Source organism: Dendropsophus ebraccatus, chromosome 5, assembly GCF_027789765.1.
Source record: "Dendropsophus ebraccatus isolate aDenEbr1 chromosome 5, aDenEbr1.pat, whole genome shotgun sequence".
In the NCBI taxonomy this organism is placed as follows: Eukaryota; Metazoa; Chordata; class Amphibia; order Anura; family Hylidae; genus Dendropsophus; species Dendropsophus ebraccatus.
The window spans coordinates 4,706,493-4,728,954 of NC_091458.1; the positions used below are offsets into that span (position 1 = coordinate 4,706,493).

Consider the following 22,462-nt stretch of genomic DNA (forward strand, 5'->3'; position numbering starts at 1 on the left):
AGCAGCATGTGGTATATAATGTATAGTAACTGTATAACCCTGATAACACCGCAGCTGGATTTATGATATATAAGTTACTGTACAGTATAGCAGCATGTGGAGTATAATGTATAGTAACTGTATAACCCTGATAACACAGCAGCAGCTGGTTAGTGATATATAAGTTACTGTACAGTATAGCAGCATGTGGTATATAATGTATAGTAACTGTATAACCCTGATAACACAGCAGCAGCTGGATATGTAATATATAAGTTACTGTACAGTATAGCAGCATGTGGTGTATAATGTATAGTAACTGTATAACCCTGATAACACAGCAGCTGGATATGTGATATATATGTTACTGTACAGTATAGCAGCATGTGGAATATAATGTATAGTAACTGTATAATCCTTATAACACAGCAGCTTGATATGTGATATATATGATACTGTACAGTATAGCAATCAGCATGTGGTGTATAATGTATAGTAACTGTATAACCCTGATAACACAGCAGCTGGATATGTGATATATAAGATACTGTACAGTATAGCAGCATGTGGTATATAATGTATAGTAACTGTATAACCCTGATAACACAGCAGCTAGATATGTGATATATAAGTTACTGTACAGTATAGCAGCATGTGGAGTATAATGTATAGTAACTGTATAACCCTTATAACACAACAGCTGGATATGTGATATATAAGTTACTGTACAGTATAGCAGCATGTGGTGTATAATGTATAGTAACTGTATAACCCTGATAACACAGCAGCTGGATATGTGATATATAAGTTGCTGTACAGTATAGCAATCAGCATGTGGTGTATAATGTATAGTAACTGTATAACCCTGATAACACAGCAGCTGGATATGTAATATATAAGATACTGTACAATATAGCAGCATGTGGTATATAATGTATAGTAACTGTATAACCCTGGTAACACAACAGCTGGATATGTGATATATAAGTTACTGTACAGTATAGCAGCATGTGGTATATAATGTATAGTAACTGTATAACCCTGATAACACAGCAGCTGGATATGTGATATATAAGTTACTGTACAGTATAGCAGCATGTGGTGTATAATGTATAGTAACTGTATAACCCTGATAACACAGCAGCAGCTGGATATGTGATAAATAAGTTACTGTACAGTATAGCAGCATGTGGTATATAATGTATAGTAACTGTATAACCCTGATAACACAGCAGCAGCTGGATATGTAATATATAAGTTACTGTACAGTATAGCAGCAAGTGGTGTATAATGTATAGTAACCGTATAACCCTGATAACACAGCAGCTGGATATGTGATATATAAGTTACTGTACAGTATAGCAACATGTGGTATATAATGTATAGTAACTGTATAACCCTGATAACACAGCAGCTGGATATGTGATATATAAGTTACTGTACAGTATGCAGCATGTGGTATATAATGTATAGTAACTATATAACCCTGATAACACAGCAGCAGCTGGATATGTGATATATAAGTTACTGTACAGTATAGCAGCATGTGGTATATAATGTATAGTAACTGTATAACCCTGATAACACAGCAGTAGCTGGATATGTAATATATAAGTTACTGTACAGTATAGCAGCATGTGGTGTATAATGTATAGTAACCGTATAACCCTGATAACACAGCAGCAGCTGGATATGTGGTATATAAGTTACGGTACAGTATAGCAGCATGTGGTGTATAATATATAGTAACTGTATAACCCTGATAACACAGCAGCTGGATATGTGATATATGTTACTGTACAGTATAGCAGCATGTGGAGTATAATGTATAGTAACTGTATAACCCTTATAACACAGCAGCTTGATATGTGATATATAAGTTACTGTACAGTATAGCAGCATGTGGTATATAATGTATAGTAACTGTATAACCCTGATAACACAGCAGCTGGATATGTGATATATAAATTACTGTACAGTATAGCAGCATGTGGTGTATAATGTATAGTAACTGTATAACCCTGATAACACAGCAGCTGGATATGTGATATATAATTTACTGTACAGTATAGCAATCAGCATGTGGTGTATAATGTATAGTAACTGTATGGGCTGTGTGGTCACATGACAGCAATGGAGAAGGGGGTGTGTTCAGCATGGACCAATCAGGAATTGAGAACCACGGACATAGCTGAGTGTAAGTGCAGGCACATTATAGCAGCAGTGTGTAGCTGAGTGTAAGTGCAGTCACAATATAGCAGGAATGGAGAGGATGGGAAACACAAGGGATGACAGAGACTGCAGGGAGGATGAAGGAATGAACAGGACATATGTGGGCACAATATAGCAGCACTCTCTGTCCAGGGAGAGAGGGGTTACAGCTATGAAGAAATAACCTCCATGTTTCTGTCCCCTAATGTAAGCCCCAGCCTGAAGTGAATCTGCTATGATTTGGAAGATGAGGGAGACTTCTTGGGTCAGAGTACAGGGCTGTAGACCCCGCTATGCAGACCATGCCCCTCCCCTCTCCCCCTCCCACCCAGTACAGGGAGCTCTTACACCAAAGCAATGCTCTTACACCAAAGCAATGCTCCTAATCCAAGTTATAATTTTGAAAAACTGTGATCTCTTCTTGCTAAACGCCCTAAGTTACTCTTAAATCGAGGTACCACTGTATATGGCTTCTATGGTCTCCTTACACTGGCTGTTGCTCAAGACCATCTCTCTGTGGCCAGTGATTGGGTGAGAGGTCAGATCCTGCTATAAAGCAGGAGATTGGGGGTCAGAAGGATTAGAACAGGCGCTGTGGGGTAGCGGGGGTAGATAAGAATAGTTTTGCATGTATTTTCCCACCATCCTAGCAATATATTACATATAAGTGCTGGACAATCCCATTAAATCCTGCAGGCGGAGGAGGTGGGTAAGAGGTAAAATGTGTTGCTCTCATTCTGACCTGTTCTATCAGACCAAGTGTTGTATTAGGCCCTTCTGTGCAGCTTTCTGATAATATTAGGCTTCTCTGTGAAACTCCCATATTGTAGATGGCCCCCTTGTGCAGCCCCCATATAGTAGGTGTCCCCTTCTATGCAGTCTCCATATAGTAGGTGAACCTTTCCATGCAGTCTCTATATAATAGGTGTCCCCTTCTATGCAGTCTCCATATAGTAGATGGCCCCCTCTGTGCAGTATCTATATACTAGGTGGCCCCTTCTATGCAGTCTCCATATAATAGTAGCCCCCTCTGTGCAGTCTCCACATAGTAGGTGGCCTACTCTCGGTAGCCCTCATACAGTAGGTGGCCTCTTCTATGCATTCCCCACATAGTAGATGCCCCCTCTGTGCAGTCTCCATATAGTAGTTGGCCTCCTCTGTGTAGCCCCCATATGGTAAGTGGCCCCTTCTATGCAGTCTCCACATAGAAGGTGACCCCCCTCCTCTGTGCAGTCTCCATATAGCAGACGGCTTCCACTTTGCAATCTCTGATATAGCAGATGGCCCCCTCTATGCAGTCTCCATATAGTAGATTGCCACCTCTGTAAAGTCTCCATATAGTAGGAGGCCCCCTCTTTGCAGTCTTCATATAGTAGGTGGCCCCCTCTGTTCAGTCTCCATATAGTAGATGGCCTCCTCTGTGCAGTCTCCATACAGTAGGTAGCCCCCTCTGTGCAGTCTCCATAAAGTAGGTGGCCCCCTTTGTGCAGTCTCCACATAGTAGGTGGCCCCCTCTGTGCAGTCTCCATATAGTAAGTGGCCCCCTCTGTGCAGTCTCCATATAGTAAGTGCCCGCTCTGTTCAGTCTCCATATAGTAGATGGCCTCCTCTGTGCAGTCTCCATATAGTAGGTAGCCCCCTCTGTGCAGTCTCCATATGGTAGGTGGCTCCCTCTGTGCAGTCTCCATATAGTAGATGACCCCTTCTGTGCAGTCTCCATATAGTAGATGGCTCCCTCTGTGCAGTCTCCATATAGTAGATGGCTTCCTCTGTGCAGTCTCCATATAGTAAGTGCCCCCTCTGTGCAGTCTCCATATAGTAGATGGGGTCCCCTCTGTTCAGTCTCCATATAGTAGATGGCCCCCTCTGTGCAGCCTCCATATAGTAGATGGCCCCCTCTGCTCAGTCTCCATATAGTAGATGGCCCCCTCTGTGCAGTCTCCATTTAGTAGATGGCCCCCTCTGTGCAGTCTCCATATAGTAAATGGCCCCCTCTGTGCAGTCTCCATATAGTAGATGGCCCCCTCTGTGCTGTCTCCATATAGTAGATGGCCCCCTTTGTGCAGTCTCCACATAGTAGGTGGCCCTCTCTGTGCAGTCTCCATGTAGTAGATGGCCCCCTCTGTGCAGTCTCCATATAGTAAGTGCCCCCTCTGTGGGTAAGTGGTGCTATATGGTGTATGGCACCCTCTTACACAGGTCAATCAGCAGTGAGGTTGGATATGGCTGCACTAAGAAATAATAAAGCAACCATGATGACTGGCTGCAGATGAGAAAATATACTGGTCACACTAGTTTTTGGTGGTTGTTGTATAGAATCTGTGTGTAAGTGGTGGCTTATGGTGTATGCCACCTGTTACGCAGGACAATAAGCAGTGAGGTTGGATATGGCTGCACTAAGAAAGAAAGCAACCCTGTAGACTGGCTGCAGATGACAACAGATACTGGTCAGACTGGTTTTTAGAGGCTGTGGTATAGTCTGCGTGTAAGTGGTGCTTTATGGTGTATGCCACCTCTTAGGGCTGGGCGGTATACCGTGAAAATACCGATACCGTCCCTGGCGTCGGTAAACCGACCTCAACTTTGCGAGGGCGGTATTTGCGGTATTTCTCCTCCGCCCCCTCAGCTCCCTAGTGTCCCCACTCCCAACCTGCCTGGGATTCATGCCAGGGCGCATATTTACTATTGGGGCAGTTGACCTCCCATCCCCTGCCCTGCAGCAGTCTGATAGTTGGCAGCAGCCCATCGCCCCCCATCTCCTCTCACCCCAAACAGTGGCTGACCCGCTCCTCATACCTGGCACACACGCCGCATTCCCGGCCGCCACTCACTCCGGAAGAGCCGACCCGCTCTTCATAACCAGCAATGAGTTCACACGCGGCCCTCCTGGCCGCACGCACCCGCAGGTTCCCAGTCCCTGGAGAAGGAGGTCAAAGGGACCGCGGGATCGTGTTTAACAGCAGCAGCACCAGCCACAAAATAATATAATAGTACACTGAGCACTTCTTTGGGGTCTGTATGCAACACCAGCTGTCCCCTTTCTGCCAGCAGCCGATCACCACAGTGTGCTGCTATAATCGTGGTAGCTGCACTGCAAGTCCCAGCCAGCAGTCTGGAGTACTTAAAAAAAAAAAAAGTTAAGTCCTTACAAGGGCTATTGGGTTCTTTGTCTAGTATTCCCTGCCAACAGGAACGCTAATTCCCTCCATAACTCTCAGCAGCTCTGTCCCTAATCTCTTCCAGCATGCATGTGAGGGGAGCACCGCCGGCCCAGATTCTTTTATGCCCAGGTCATCTGATCTGGCCAACCAATCGCTGCTATCGACATGTATGGGTCCCACGTTATCGCAGGATGTACCAAAGAGTCTCCTGCATGTTTATTGGCTGAGAAATAGCGCCCAAACTTATAGGAAACGGATGATGAGATTTTCTCGAATATCGTGAGCTGCTCGTCCGAGCATGGAGTACCCTAATACTCGAACGAGTACCAAGCTCGGACCAGCATGCTCGCTCATCACTAATCTTTGAATGAATTTTATATTATTTGTTGTGCATAATTTTCATGTATATTTTATACTCACTTTCTAAATACATATTATAAAATATATTATTATACATTTCACAAAGAAACTTGACTAGAGGACCTTCATTTCTCTCTTTTCTTAAATATGTTTATTCCTTTGGGTATAGGCTTATAAGGATAACCTCGCCAAGTTTTATAGCAGTCAAACCTACACTCCCTTTTCTCTGATATTATTTCCGTATCCAGGATTACAGGATGTGTTATCTGTGGTAACGAAGACCCCGGGGAATAAGCCGTCCTCTGTGTCTATATTCTGTTCTCAAAGGTCATTTGTTCTGGAGGCTTCTGGGAGTTCTGCCACCCTGGGTGGATTCTGTGCGGCTGGTGTGGTGCCAGAGGGAGTCAGGAGACCCAATATAAAGATCTCAGACCTCAATAATAATAGCCTCAGACTTCGTAACAAGCTCCCGGGCCTCGTGTGTGAGATACAGGCATCTTCTATAGCTCCAGACCCTATCAACAGCAGCTTCCAGGCTTGGTGTATGAGATACAGGCATCTTCTATAGCTCCAGAGGTCGTAACAAGCTCCCGGGCCTCGTGTGTGAGATATAGGCATCTTCTATAGCGCTAGACCCTATCACCAGCAGCTTCCAGGCTTGGTGTATGAGATACAGGCATCTTCTATAGCTCCAGACGCCATCAGCAGCTCCCAGGCTTGGTGTATGAGATACGGGCATCATCTATACCTTCGCTACCTTCACTCCGAGTCTCTGATTCCCATCAGTAAGACCATTACAGGAATGACAGAGACTGGATCCCGGTGGCGAGTCCTCTACCAGAAAGGCACCTTCATCCCTGCTCGTCTTTATTCATGGATGTGACCCATAGATGACGCTTCTGTTCTGGTAAGTAGATATTTAGGACAGAGTCCTCATAGAATAGGCTGGAGGATACTTACATAATGGCGGGCGTGTGCTTAGTCCATGTGGTGGAATCCAGTATTCGACCTGAATTACCATTCGATGGACTGTCTGGTGCAATTTATTGTTATATTGTTATACAGTCATTGTGTAGATGTATTATAACAATACGGCAGTGTTATTCAGACATTATGTAGAGGTAATAGAGCGTAGACGCTCATTGTGTGTCTTCACACTGAAAGCCATGAAATCCTGTGCATTGAACAGATACATTTTTAATTTTGGGGTGTATTTGTGTTTTGACTGAGTTCATAGACACCTTTCCCAGAACAATAACAAGTTGTCTAGTCTCAGAACCCCCATCATGGCTCCACCACCAGCACGATAAATGTCTCGAGAATCATCCAGACCTCACATCTCTTGTTCTTGCAGAGGTGTCCTCCATGAGTTCCATCGTGTCCTGAGGAATAGCCATGGATGAGGCTGAAGAGGCTGTGGACCTCTGGAGCTTCTTCTGAGATGTTCCAAGGCTTTTTAGATCTCTGGACTCCGGGAGTTGCCGTAACGACTGGTGGCTCACTGGAAGATTCACAACTACTACAACTTTTGTAACATCTATAATGTAAGCACTATAAACTCGTCATCTAGTATGGAGCTCTACGGACTATGGGCGCTTCTACAGGGAAACACTGAAACTGAAAAAGATCCAGCCTGTTGGGGGGGGGGGGAGAAATTGTGAGAAATTGGCATCCAGGTGCAGTATAGTGATGATGGATGGTGCCAAGGTGATGAAGATAGTAATTGATGTGACTGTTACGTACAGTAATTCTGAATGTTATATCCTCGCTCTACGTGTTGTGCAATCGCCATTGATCCCATGTTTTACTTTATCCTGCAGATAAAGTTTTGATGGAAACTCCTAATAATTCCTGTTTCCAGTTCTCCTCGTTCTTGTTGGTGGGGATCCCCGGCCTGGAGCACCTCCACATCTGGATCTCCATACCATTCTTTACAATATATCTGTCAGCCGTCATTGGGAACTACACCATCGTACATATCATTGTGATGGAGACCAGCCTCCACCAGCCCATGTACATCTTTTTTATCCTTCTTGGCTTTGTTGACCTTATTTTGACCAATACAACTATGCCCAAGCTTCTTAGCATCTTTTGGTTCCAGTATAATGAGATTGGCTTCTGTACATGTCTACTCCAGATGTTCTTTGTTCATGCATCTTCTACCATTGAGTCGGGAATCTTTCTGGCCATGGCGTATGATCGGTATGTGGCTATATGTAACCCTCTTAGATATTCAGCCACGATGACCACCAGTGTTATCATCAGGAGTGGGATGTTTGCTGTACTGCGGGGGCTGATTTACATCCTTCCCCTGCCACTCCTGCTGAGAAGGTTCCACCTATATACCAGTAACGTTATCCTGCACTCGTATTGTGAGCACATGGCAGTGGTGAGGCTGGCCTGTGCCGATGGCTCCTTCAATGACCACCTTGGCATGGCCATTGGGTTCATGGTGTTGGTGATGGACTCGGTGCTCATTGTAACTTCTTATATCCTGATCCTTCAGGCTCTTCTCAGGTTGTCTGCTGAGGCTCGTCTGAAAGCCTTTGGGACATGCATTTCCCATGTCTGTGCTATCTTATGTTTTTATACTCCAATACTGTCCTCTTCCTTGGTCCACAGATTTGGGACAAATGTTCCTCACCACACTCATATCCTCCTGGCAAATGTCTACCTCCTCGTACCCCCACTGCTCAACCCTTTGGTCTATGGGATAAGAACTAAACAAATCAGGGAGCGGGTGAGGACATTCTTCTCCTAACAAAGCTGCCAGATCATTGATGGTCTAAGCAATCCTGAGCACCTGTGCCAAAGGTTACAGGGGTGGCACATTATGGGGTTTGCAGCGTACATTGTGGACCTCAGCGCCCTACACACATGTGAGCAAATGTAACTGAGGACTAAATGCTGAAAACCTTATATTTTAATACAAACATGAAACAGATGATCTTTGTGTTTCTGTCGTCTTTTTGGTTATTTACACGTATGGTAAATCTCTAGGTATAGTCACATATTCTGTACAGTATTTAGAATCACAACCAATGAGCAGAGCTAAAACGATGAGGGGCAAGAGACAGCAACAGATCTACAGATGGGAGAACGCTCCTTATTGAATCCCAAGTCATGACCTAAGGCGGCTTTATGGCATAAACACCTAAAGTCGGCATGAGAGCTGCTTTACATATCTGATTTGTGGTACACTACTTGTTGTGAGAAAGCAGCAGTGGCGGTCTTTGGCACCAAGCACCCCAAGCGATCGCTTGGGGCCCCCAACATCCAGGGGGGCCCCCACGCCCCGCTCTTGTGCTCAAGACCGCTGGACAGGGCCACTGCCCCGCTCGCTGCGGCCATCTGAACTGTAACTATGAGCACTCGTAATGAGCGCTCATAGTTACATGCAGCAGCAGCACTGACAGGGCGGGAGACATTGGCTCCCTTCCTGTCAGTCACTCTTGTGGCCGCAGGAAGGGTTTTCCCTGCGGTCACAAGTGGCAGCTTTGTCCTTGTGGTGCCGGCGCTCCAGTGACATCACTAGAGCATCGGCGCCAGGACAAGGGGAGCGCGGCCTCTTGTGATCGCAGGGAAAACCCTTCCTGCGGCCACAAGAGTGAAGAGAAGAGGAGACGCCCGGACCCAGGTGAGTATAAGTGTTTGTTTTATTGTGTTATATACTATATGGGAGGGGGAGCACACAGGGGTCTGTTTAACTGGGGGAGCACACATCGGGGGTCTATATAAATGGGGAGAGCACACAGGGGGGGCTATATAACAGGGGGAGCACACAGGGGGGCTATAGACTACTGGGACTTCACAGAGGGGTCTATATACTACTGGGGGCAGCACACAGGGGGTCTTTATACTACCTGGGGCAGCAGAATGGGGTCTATACACAACTTAGAGAGCACACAGGAGGTCTATATCCAAGTGGGGGAGCACACAGGGGGGCTATATACTACTAGGGGAGCACACAGGGGTCTATATACTACTGATGGGGCACACAGGGGGTCTATATACTACTGGGGGAACATACAGAGGGTCTATATACTACTTGTGAGGCACACAGGTGGTCTATATATAACTGGGGGAGCACACAGGGGTCTGTATACTACTGGGGCAGCACACAAGGGGTCTATATAATACTGGTGGGGCACACAGGGGGTCTATATACTACTGGGGTAACCACACAGGGGGTTTATATACTACTGGAGGAGCACACTGGGGTCTTTATCCAAGTGGGGAGCACACAGGAGGTCTATATCCAAGTGGGGGAGCACACAGGGGGGCTAAATACCCCTGAGGGAGCACACAGGGGGCCTATATACTAGTGGGGGAGCACACAGGGGGTATATACAACTGGGGGCAGCACACAGGGGGTCTATATACAACTGGGGCAGCACACAGGAGGTCTATATACTTCTGGGGGAGCACACGGGGGGGCTATATATAACTGGGGGAACACACAGGGGTCTTTATACTACTGGGGGAAGCAAACAAGGGGTATATACTACTGGGGGCAGGACACAAGGAGTATATACTATTGGGGACAGCACACAAGGAGTATATATTACTGGCGGTAGCGCACAAGGGGTATATACTACTGGGGGCAACACACAGCAGTCTATTGTTTTGGAACGCGTGTCGAGGGGGGGGGGGCAGACATAACTTCGCTTGGGGCCCCAGAAATGCCAAGACCGCCCCTGGAAAGAAGTGCATCACTTTCTAGGTCACCAAATCCTGCGGCTATTCCCCAAAATGGCAGAATTTTGAGTTGGCTTGTACACGCACACGCTCTGTGTACACACACACACCAGCAGCTTCTGTCAACAAAAACATTTTTTTATTACCTTTTTTTTGTAAAAAAAAACAGTTAATGCAGTGTTTATTAATAAGCTGCTACCACCGGGTTCTATCCATCCACCCATAGCCATACATTAGCAGTGCCTTAAAAACAACTCAGAAGTACTTACATGCCCTACTAGGTGACTTGGGGAAGTTTCGGTTCTGACTAAACCAGTTTAGTCCAAGTTGAGCTTTGTGCTGAAGTTTGGAGAGCCAGATAAACCATACTTTTGTAGGGCTCACTCATCTCTGCGGTCATAAGTGTCTCTGTAGTGTCCTGGTACAGTTGTGCCACTAAGACGTATACCACCCGATTAAAGGTGTCTCTGTCAGGTGTCACACTCTGGGATGATGCTTGCCTTTTTGCTCCATCACCACTTAGTGTCTCACTTCCCCATATCCGTTGTAGGCACAGCTGAAGGTAAAGGGTTAACTTTCATAACAATCTTTAAAGTCAAGGGACTGATCCTCAGTAGGACAAAGGGCATAAGCTGAAGTATCCCACTGGTACCTGCTCGATTTCCTTGGGTAATCTTGAGGGCGTAGGCTTGCACCGTAGTTCAAGCCTGGGACTCGTGCCACCAAACCTGGCAGTCTCTGGGCTGGTTTGTCAAAAGGCCGTCTTCTCTCTAGTTTCTCTTCTAACCGCTAGTACAAGGATTCTCTACAGAACACTAAGTCATGCTCTACACCAGGGGTCCCCAAACTTTTCACACAGGGGCCAGTTCACTGTCCCTAAGATTGTCGGAGGGCCGGACTATAAAAAAAACATATAGTAAGTAGTAAAAAAGTACCAAGTAGTACCAAAGTAAAAGCATCCCTCTTTCTTTCCACCCCTCACCCAGCCCCCACTTAACCCCTCACTCCCCCCTCAACCAGCCCCCTTACTCCCCCTTTCCACCCTCAACCAGCCACCTCACCCCACTTTCAACTCCCCCCCCCCTCCCCCCACTTCACCTTCACCCCCTCAAACAGCACCTCACTCAGTTCAGCCCTGGGGAAGGGGGGCTTTTATCAGGATTTGGGTTACTAGGATGAAGCAGTGTGTGTGTATTACGTCATAGAGTGGTGTTGAGCCCCTACCATATAATGTTCTAATGTACAAAGACATCATACAGTAACTCACAGGTGACGTCTTCTTTGATCTGAGGGGTCACTTTCCTTTTCCTCTCCATCTGTCCCGGACCTCCATGATGATTTCTTGCAGCTACAATTAATCTCTTCAGAACCTGCCAGACAAACATCTTAGGCTCCGCACTTTTCCTTCACCTTACTTCCCTTTTCCCTCCTATAGGCTCCTATCCAGTCATAATTCCACCACTTGGTGTCAGTGAGTAGGTAGGTAAGTGTGTTGTCCCCTGTATGTAGAATCCTCTGCTGTGCCTCCATATAGTAATAATGTCCAGTGTTGTGCCCCATAGTAATGATGCCTCCTGCTGTTACCCCACATTGTAAAATGCCCCCTATTGTGCACCCTTATATAGTAATAATTCCCCCTGCTGTGCCCCATATAGTAATAATGCCTCCTTCTGTGCCCCATATAGTAATAATGCCTCCTGCTGTGCCCCATATAGTAATAATGCCCCTGCTGTGCCCCATATAGTAATAATGTTCCCTGCTGTGCCCTCTAAATAGTAATAATGCCCCCAGTGTGTCCTCCATATAGTAATAATGCCCCCTTCTGTGTCCCTATATAGTAATAATGTCCCCTGCTGTGCCCTCATATTAATAATGCCCCCCTGCTGTGTCCCTATATAGTAATAATGTCTCCTGCTGTGCCATCCATATAGTAATAATGCCCTGTGCTGTTAAATCCATATAGTAATAATCCCCTCTGCTGTGCCCTATATAGTAATAATGCCCCCTGCTGTGCCCTTATAGTAATATTGTCCCCTGCTGTGTCCCTATATAGTAATAATGCCCCTGTTGTACCAACCATAGTAATTAGGCTCCCCTCCTGCATGCAATTAACCTGACCACCATCCCCCCCATACACACTACTTCACCTTCACCCCCTCAAACAGCACCTCACTCAGTTCAGCCCTGGGGAAGGGGGGCTTTTATCAGGATTTGGGTTACTAGGAAGAAGCAGTGTGTGTGTATTACGTCATAGAGTGGTGTTGCGCCCCTACCATATAATGTTCTAATGTACAAAAACATCATACAGTTACTCACAGGTGACATCTTCTTTGATCTGAGGGGTCACTTTCCTTTTCCTCTCCATCTGGCCCGGTGTTTGGCAGCGGGCAGCTTGCCCGATGACCCAGAACGTGCTATCCTGCTCAGTATGTAGAGTGGTGTGCTCACACCGGTAAATGGTGACCTACGGGATGAGACCCGTGGTCGCGGTGTATGCCGTCGTCACTCTATCATGTCTACACTTTGCTGTATGATCGCTTTTTCGAAGCTAATACAGGATACAGGATATATCTGTCAGATCCTACAAGCACTGACTATATTAAAATATCATGCCTTTACAAGACCTAACTAGTTTCACCAGTTACACTGGCTTTGTCAAAGGAGGCAATAAATGGGTGGAGCTACGCTCAGTATAAATGCTTTTTTTCAACTAGTTGACCCCAGGTCACGTCAGTGTTCACCTATGTGTGAACGGTACTGTAGCGAGGCTTGGATAATATGGGATTGGTGCCTCTGATTGGAGGGTATCAGTCTCCGTATGAATGTGAAAGACGGCGCGCAAATGAAGCGCCGCCCTCTGGCCGTTAACGTTAACAGAATGTCGTACTGCGCCTGTGTCGACACTTAGTCTGAAAACCACACTGATGTGGCCATTGCGCATGTCTTCGGACTTAGTCGATATAGCGGAAAGGATGTGAGATTGCGCATGTCACAGGACTTAGATCGCATCTATGAGTGGTGGACCTACTGCGCATGTTACTGCACTTCGTCGTGGAAGGGCTAAGAAACAAGTAAAGCGCATGTTTTTGGACTTAGTCTACTTTGGTGATATATGGTAATCTGCGCATGTTTGTGGACATAGTCTAGTTTGTAATCGGTATGTTATTAACATTCTATACGTAATATGAGGCACGGTGAAGATGTACTTAACATGTACTAGTATAATATAATATGGTTGTAGCGTGCTGTATGACAATTGGGGTCTGACGGCCAGGTTGTGGGGTAAGGGGGGGGGGAGTGTTAAGATGTTGACACTGAAGGACCTAAAATTAGGACTGTATGAAATGGTGGTAATGCACTACATGATTGTGAAATAATTTACTTGAGAAGCGCTTCTCTTTCTCAGAGTACTCAGAATCAGACCTTTCCGGACCAGACGATACACCAGTACCGGCCAACACCTAAATCTAGAAACAGGCGGTTTCAGAGAAAACCTAAAACTCAGAATTACCAATACAATCAAGCACCAATTGCTCAACAATGGATTCCCACACAGCTACCCACACAACCCTTGGGACCATCACCATCCTCTTCTGCTTACAGCTCACAAGCACCTCCACCTCATACATCCATCACATCGGCACCCCTCACCTTGGGTCCCCCCCTACAAGGACACTATCAACCATCACAAGCAAATGCACCTGCTATGTCACGTCCACTAGCCCCACAAACAACACATTTTTTAGGACCGGCGCAGCTACGCGACAGGAGCCAATGGGCCTACAAACAGAGACGGTAGCTGCAAAACCTCAAATATTGAATCTCTCTAAAGTTATGCTGAACACTGCCCAGCTCCAACTCCTGGAAAAAGGACTCACGTTTACACCTACTCCCTTCTTCGATAAATTCATCTGGATAAAAGATGTTAATCTCTTTGCCCGGAAACTGGCACTCCACAAGTTCTTTAAGAACAAACAACAATTTCCAGGAGTACTCTCGACTCGTGAAAAGGAAGCCCTCGAGGCACTGACTGCACTAGAAACTGAAAACCAGACAGGGGTTAGGTGTTTTTCGGCCCCGGCATCTAGGATGCGACCAAAATCCCTGTTTACACCGGCCCTAGTAACCTTCCACAATATAGATAAATTTGTGAACCTGGTCTGTAATGACATTGAAAGGGTCAACAAGAAAGTGTCCAAAACAACCAAAATCTTACACATCAAGAAAATCAGGCCCTCAACGACCTAACACAGAGCAACGATATCGTATTCAAACCCTCTGATAAAGGGGGAAACCTCGTTGTAATGGACACACCTGACTACAAACAAATGTGTCTGAGACTACTACAGGACACCAACACATACGAAATACTACAACAAGACCCCTCAAAGGCCTATCAACTTCAATTACGCGACATTCTACTGGAAGGGAAGGGAACACTAATGATTACTGATGCTGAATTTAAAGCACTATACAACCCCACCCCTACAATAGCAACTTTTTACTCATTGCCCAAAATACACAAGCAGAAAGTACCAATACCGGGTCGCCCCATAGTGTCTGGCAATGGCAATCTGACGGAATCAATAAGTCAATATATAGACCAGATACTCTCTCCTTTTGTGGAGACGCTACCTTCCTTCCTTAAGGATACCACCTCCACCGTCATAAAACTACAAGATGTCGTCGTAACAGAAACTGTACAACTTGCAAGTCTTGATGTCGAGGCTCTTTATACAAGTATAAAACACGAATTTGGACTAAGAGCTGTCAAACATTACCTCTCAACTAGAGGCAATTCCTTCATACCCCACAATAATTTTGTCATCAAACTACTCCGATTCTTATTGACACATAATTTTTTTACGTTCGATAAACAGTATTACTTACAAAAAAACGGCACTGCCATGGGCACCAGCTGTGCACCAACCTATGCCAACCTATACTTAGGCTGTTGGGAGGCAACACAGGTATTTACAGACGAAATGGAGGAATACACGGACTGCATCATCTTCTGGGGACGTTACATCGATGACATCCTGATCCTTTGGGATGGAGATGTAGCATCCTTTCAGACCTTTGTCACAGCCCTCAACCAAAACAACATCAACCTCCTGCTGACCAGCAAAATCCATCAAAATGAAATCAATTTCCTCGACCTTACAATTAGTAAGGACCAAGATGGCAACATCATCACAGATATCTACAGGAAGCCCACTGCGACCACAAACTTCCTAAACTGGAAGAGTTTCCACCCAGGGCCTCTCAATCGAGGCATACCAGTGGGCCAATATCTCAGGGCCCGCTGCAACTGCTCTACAGAAGAGAACTTCATTAAAGAATGCAATGTATTATATCAAAAGTTCAGAAGCAGAGGCTACCCCAAAAAGGTCCTGCATAGGGCATTCTACAGAGCCAAGCACACGACTAGAGATGAATTACTTAATCCGAGACCCAACACGGGCCCAGATAAAACTATCCGTTGCATCGCTACATACAATGTCACTCATCATGAAATTCGACAGATATTAGCACAGTACTGGCCGATACTACAAGCGGACCCCGACTTGAAAGACATCATTTTAGCACCCCTGCCATCACATATCGAAGAGGAAAAAACCATAGAGACCAGCTGGTACACAGCCATTTCTCTGAAAAGCAAGACAACCCTCATACCACCTGGCTTAAATCCAATATAATAGGCTCCTACCCCTGTGGCAGTTGCACCTACTGCAAATTCATGCCCAAAATTAAGTCATTCTGTAACCCAATCGACAACCATGAATATCAAATCAAAGAATTCATTAACTGCCAAACATAAGGACTGGTCTATGCAGCAAAATGTCCCTGCGGCCTCCTATATATAGGAAAGACCATCCAACCCTTCAAGAACCGTATTGGCTCACACCTGAGCAACATACGCACCAAGACGGACACGAGTATAGCTCGACATATTAATTCTACACACGGAGGGAACCCCAGAGGTTTAACCTTTTGGGGGATCCAGAAAATAAAATTGGGACCACGAAGAGGCAACCTAGATCTAAAACTCCTTCAAGCGGAAGCCAAGTGGATATATCGGCTAAAAACTTTATCACCAAGTGGCCTCAATGAGGGATTCACGTATACCCCTTTCTTGTAACTTATTTCACAATCATGTAGTGCATTACCACCATTTCATACAGTCCTAATTTTAGGTCCTTCAGTGTCAACATCTTAACACTCCCCCCCCCCCTTACCCCACAACCTGGCCGTCAGACCCCAATTGTCATACAGCACGCTACAACCATATTATATTATACTAGTACATGTTAAGTACATCTTCACCGTGCCTCATATTACGTATAGAATGTTAATAACATACCGATTACAAACTAGACTATGTCCACAAACATGCGCAGATTACCATATATCACCAAAGTAGACTAAGTCCAAAAACATGCGCTTTACTTGTTTCTTAGCCCTTCCACGACGAAGTGCAGTAACATGCGCAGTAGGTCCACCACTCATAGATGCGATCTAAGTCCTGTGACATGCGCAATCTCACATCCTTTCCGCTATATCGACTAAGTCCGAAGACATGCGCAATGGCCACATCAGTGTGGTTTTCAGACTAAGTGTCGACACAGGCGCAGTACGACATTCTGTTAACGTTAACGGCCAGAGGGCGGCGCTTCATTTGCGTGCCGTCTTTCACATTCGTACGGAGACTGATACCCTCCAATCAGAGGCACCAATCCCATATTATCCAAGCCTCGCTACAGTACCGTTCACACATAGGTGAACACTGACGTGACCTGGGGGTCAACTAGTTGAAAAAAAGCATTTATACTGAGCGTAGCTCCACCCATTTATTGCCTCCTTTGACAAAGCCAGTGTAACTGGTGAAACTAGTTAGGTCTTGTAAAGGCATGATATTTTAATATAGTCAGTGCTTCTAGGATCTGACAGATATATCCTGTATCCTGTATTAGCTTCGAAAAAGCGATCATACAGCAAAGTGTAGACATGATAGAGTGACGACGGCATACACCGCGACCACGGGTCTCATCCCGTAGGTCACCATTTACCGGTGTGAGCACACCACTCTACATACTGAGCAGGATAGCACGTTCTGGGTCATCGGGCAAGCTGCCCGCTGCCAAACCCCGAAGCGCATCCTCGCCCATAACCCATGTAATGACAGTGTATATAGCCTGTAGCTTTATCAGTGAACCACCGATCATAATACTGTCAGCGGTAAACGGCACACATACACTGACAGCGGTGAAGAGTTTGTACACACAAACTACGGCATCTGAGAACGCAGTGTGGCACTACATCTATATTCCCCATACCGATGTAGAACACTGACAAAGCCACACTACAATAAGCGAGCGTTCTTGAAATCCAAGATAAAAAGTCCATAGCACTCCATTTCCCAAAATAACGATCCTTTATTGTTAGCAAGCACGAATAAATCCACTTAAAAAGAGAGCGTGCACAGCAACGCGTTTCAACGTTTCCGTCTTTTTCACAGCTTAAGCACCATATGAATAAAACCACTTTATATACAGGTATCAAAAAGTAAAACCAAAAGGAAATTAACCTCTCCCTTACCATCGCGTCACCCAGGTCAAACTGCGCATGCGTGAATTAGCTTGATTATGCAGAGACTGAGAATGCAGGTGGCGCGGTGGAAGAGAAAAAAGTTCACACCAGTGGATGTGAGCAGACATGATACATCTTGCACAAAAATGGCAACAATATATGAAAAATAGTAAACAATAAATGTTTAGTAAACAACATATAAATGTACTACACAAACTCATTAATATATATACATTAGATCCGTTCTATAGTTTAGTCCCTTAGGGAAACGAGTATCCATGTTCAATATCCAGAAAGCTTCGCGATTTAAAACCTTCTGTACCCAGTTTCCTCCTCTGCAATCTCTATGAACCTTTTCCAAACCATAAAAACGGAAATATTTTAAATCACCATCATGAGCCGAGATAAAATGTTTTGCTGCTCCAGATACATGTTCCCCCCTGCGTCCAATATCGTAAATATGTTCCGCAATGCGGGTTTTTAATTTCCTTGTGGTGCAGCCTATATAGGTTTTGACACAAGCAGAGCAAAAGATGGCATATATTAAATGGTCACTGTTACAGTTTAAAAAAGATTTTATTTGATACGTTTTTGTTCCGCTAGTGTCAGTAAATGTGGTGGTTTTTTTAGTGTACTTACAAACATTGCACCTTGTTCCACCACAAGGAAAGAAACCTTTCTGAGACAGCCACACTTTTCCTTTGTTTTGATTGTGTTTGGGTACTGTGGGGGAAATCAAATTGCCAATAGTTAAGCCTCTTCTTGCCACGAACTTACAACCCTCTCCTATAATTCTATTTAATTTTTCATCTTGACCCAAAATTGGTAAATGTTTTTTTAGGATTTTCTTAATATCATTAAATTGCATGCTGTAAGATGTACTAAAAACCACTTCCCTGCTTTTGCCTTTCTCATTATTTGTAGTAGAAAATAAAAGGGATTTACGATCCCTTTGTGCTATTGAAGCCTTTGCTTTATTTAGCATCCAAGGGCGATATTTTCTATCAAGTAATCTCTTGTCTATCTTTTTGACTTCTACCTCATAATCATATTGATGAGAACAAGCTCTCTTAGTTCTAAGGTATTCACCTTTTGGAATGGCAGTTATCGTATGCCTCGGATGACAGCTGGTTGCCTCCAGAATGTTATTACACGCTATCGGCTTTCTGTATAGGGTGGTGGTCACACGGCCTGAGGTTGAATCTCCCTTGAGGGTTAAATCTAGAAAGTCAATAGAAGTAGTTGGGTCAGTGTTCGTAAATCTGATGTTGTAGGAATTGTCATTGATGTAGGTAATAAAATCCTGTATGGGCGGTACATTGCGACCCCAAATGAACAAGAGGTCATCAATGTACCGCCCATACCATATAATGCAGTCAGTGAAAGGGTTGTGATCAGAGAAAAGAAAGGTATCCTCCCACCAAGCCATATACAAATTAGCTAAAGTGGGGGAGAAACAAGACCCCATCGGGGCTCCAGTAATCTGGAAGAAAAACTCACCCTCAAAAAGGAAAAAAAAAATTTTAACAAAAATTCTACTGCTGACAGAATGAATTCATTAATTTCATTGGAGTATAAACTGGTTCTGTGAAGATGGTATTGCAATGCTGTAAGTGCCAGATGGTGTGGGATACATGAATAGAGACCTACAACATCACAAGAAAACCATCTGTAAGATTCTTCCCATTTGAGGTTATACATGGATTTTAACACCTCCTTGCTATCTTTGAGATAGCCTACACAGTTCTTCACTATTGGTTGTAACAATTCATCCACCCAGATGCTAACCTTCTCAGACAGAGATCCAATACTGGATATCACTGGTCTGAGTGGTGGGGGAAAAAAAGATTTGTGCACTTTGGGTAAACCATGGAAGACAGGGGTTATAGGGTTCTCAACCATGAGAAAATTACAATCCTTTTCTGTGAGAATCCCCAAAGCCCTGCCCTCTTGGAGTAAATTGTGTAAGTGAGCCTTACATATCGGCTCAGGATTATCTCTAACTTTTCTATAGGTGTTGTTGTCCCCCAAAATTTTATATGCCTGTTGTAGATAGAGATTTAAGTCCATCACGACTGTTGCTCCACCTTTGTCTGCGCTCTTAACTATCAATTTGTTAGAGCTTAATTCAGATAGAGCTCTAGACATTTCATGAAACGCAGTTTTTTTAGGTGCATTGTCGTGCAAGGACTTAAGATCTCTCTCCACCGCATATTGAAAACCATCCAGAGCAGGTACCCTTGAATTCATGGGATAAAAGCCTGGGTTGTTTTTAATTTTAGATGGTAAAGGAGCTATGGAGGAAAAGTCATTGTTACATTCAGATTGTAAATCTTTTAAATGAGATACCATCATTTGTTCCCCAAAATCACAAATGGCCCTTTCAGGGGCATTTGAATCAGTATAAGACTGTAACAAATTCTCACCTGTCTCTGTCTCTGCTTCGTCTAGGAAATGTCTTTTCACCGTTAATAATCTAGTGAATTTATTTACATCTAATAAAGTGTGGAATAAATCAAAATTCTGTTGTGGTACAAAATTAAGTCCTTTCTGTAGGATTTGTAATTGTTCTGTGGACAGAATTGTGGGCGACAGAATAAACACATTTCCTATGTCTCGCTCTGTCTCGTTTGGTACACTTTCCCCACTTTGGTAGTTTTTCCTCCTTTTGCCCCCCCGCCTCCTTTTGCGTTTTTTGACTTTTTTTGGGGGGTATTCACATTTAAAGTCTGTGGCGGTATGTCTGGTTCGGATACTGTGGTGTCCTCCATGGAATCTGTTTCAACAGATGAAAAACTCACTGTGCGGCTTGTGTTTCTTTTCCCTTTTTTCATGATGGATTTTGGGAATTTATTTATTTTCCAGTTGTACACGTCATCTGTTGTGTAATCTTGTGTATCACGTTTTAATTTTTTTTGCTTAATTTCCATGATTATTTTCTCAAGATTGGTTCCTTCTTGTTGCCAGACTGGCCGGCGGTCTGAACAACAGTGTATCTTTCTCGAGGTCTTAAGGACCTCTTTGAACTGTTACATTGTCAAAATTCTAAGTGCTATTACATAGGTCTTTAGCAAAGCATAATCAAGGCAGTCATAAGAGAGGTGAATTAACCCCTTAACTGCCTGATTTACCCACCGTACTGTATACGTACTGGGAACGTACCAGACTGTATATGTATAGCACAACCTCTGTACTACACCAAACTTTATACTATTACTGCTGTATCCCAAGCACGACTATTTTTATATTTAGCACTGTATATAAATATCACGATCACTACTTCTGTCCTCATTATTAAAGATTAAAAATAAAAGCTAAGTTTTATCCCTATGGGAAAATCGGTAATTGTTGTCCTGGCAACAATATTAAAAACTTTAATAATTCTGCGGTTTGGTGCAGTAAAGTAACTAGGTATGTGGGTTACCCCCTGTATGTAGGATCCCCTGCTGTGCCCCCATATAGTAATAATGTCTCCTGCATTGTCCTCCATATACTAATAATGTGTCCCTGCATTGTCCCCCATATAGTAATAATGCTCCCTGTTGTGCTCTCTATAGTAATAATGTTCCCCCTGCAATGTCCCCCATATAGTAATAATGTTTCCCCTGCAATGTCCCCCATATAGTAATAATGTTTCCCCTGCAATGTCCCCCATATAGTAATAATGTTCCCCCTGCAATGTCCCCCATATAGTAATAATGTTCCCCCGGCAATGTCCTCCATATAGTAATAATGTTCCCCTGGCAATGTCCCCCATATAGTAATAATGTTCCCCCGGCAATGTCCTCCAAATAGTAATAATAATAGTGGATTGCACTGGAGTCTTTAAGTAAAAGTCACCTTCTGGTTAAGTGCCGGACTCTGTGCTTATTTTTCTGCCGCACCTGTTCAGTGGTTAGCACTGTAACCTTGCAGCGCTGGGGTTTAAATCCCACCAAGGACAACATCTACATGAATTTTGTATGTTCTCTCCACGTGATCATGACACCCCCTTGACTACTTTTGCAGTTGGGGTAATTTTCCCTCTATCATGTGACTCATCACTTCTCCCCACCGCTGATTTTGCTGATTTGATTTTGAATTTGAGTTTGAGTGGCTCAGATAGTAACCAAGAGCCTCATTATTTTTATGGAGATTTTAGTGATTTTCATATCTGTATGGGGTCTGTTTCTTGCCATTAGTGGTGAGCTGCTGCATTTTTTTGTGTGTATGTTTTTGTGAGATAACAATTTTGTCTAGACAAACAATTCTTCCATATAATGCTTGGTGGTTGCAGTATATCATTAAGACACTGCACACTTTATGGTTACAGGAACGCACTTGGTGGCACAATACTCTTGGTGGTTGCACATATAGTTGCTTGACTGTTATTGGCGAATCCTCTGATGTTCTGTGAGTTCACTGGGATTAATGCAGCCCCAGTGGACTTTGTGGGCTTCATCCTCCTGTATCCATACACTGGG

The 22,462-nt window shown here is 44.4% G+C and overlaps 1 protein-coding gene across 1 annotated transcript; it reads left to right on the forward strand.

The window, feature by feature from the left end:
- The first annotated feature begins 7,174 nt into the window (after positions 1–7,174).
- LOC138793355 (olfactory receptor 52M1-like) lies at positions 7,175–8,472 on the forward strand. Its single transcript, XM_069971892.1, has 2 exons — positions 7,175–7,255; positions 7,532–8,472. Exon 2 carries the CDS (start codon positions 7,543–7,545, stop codon positions 8,470–8,472), a length of 930 nt encoding a protein of 309 aa, XP_069827993.1. The 5' UTR covers positions 7,175–7,255; positions 7,532–7,542.
- Positions 8,473–22,462: the final 13,990 nt, after the last annotated feature.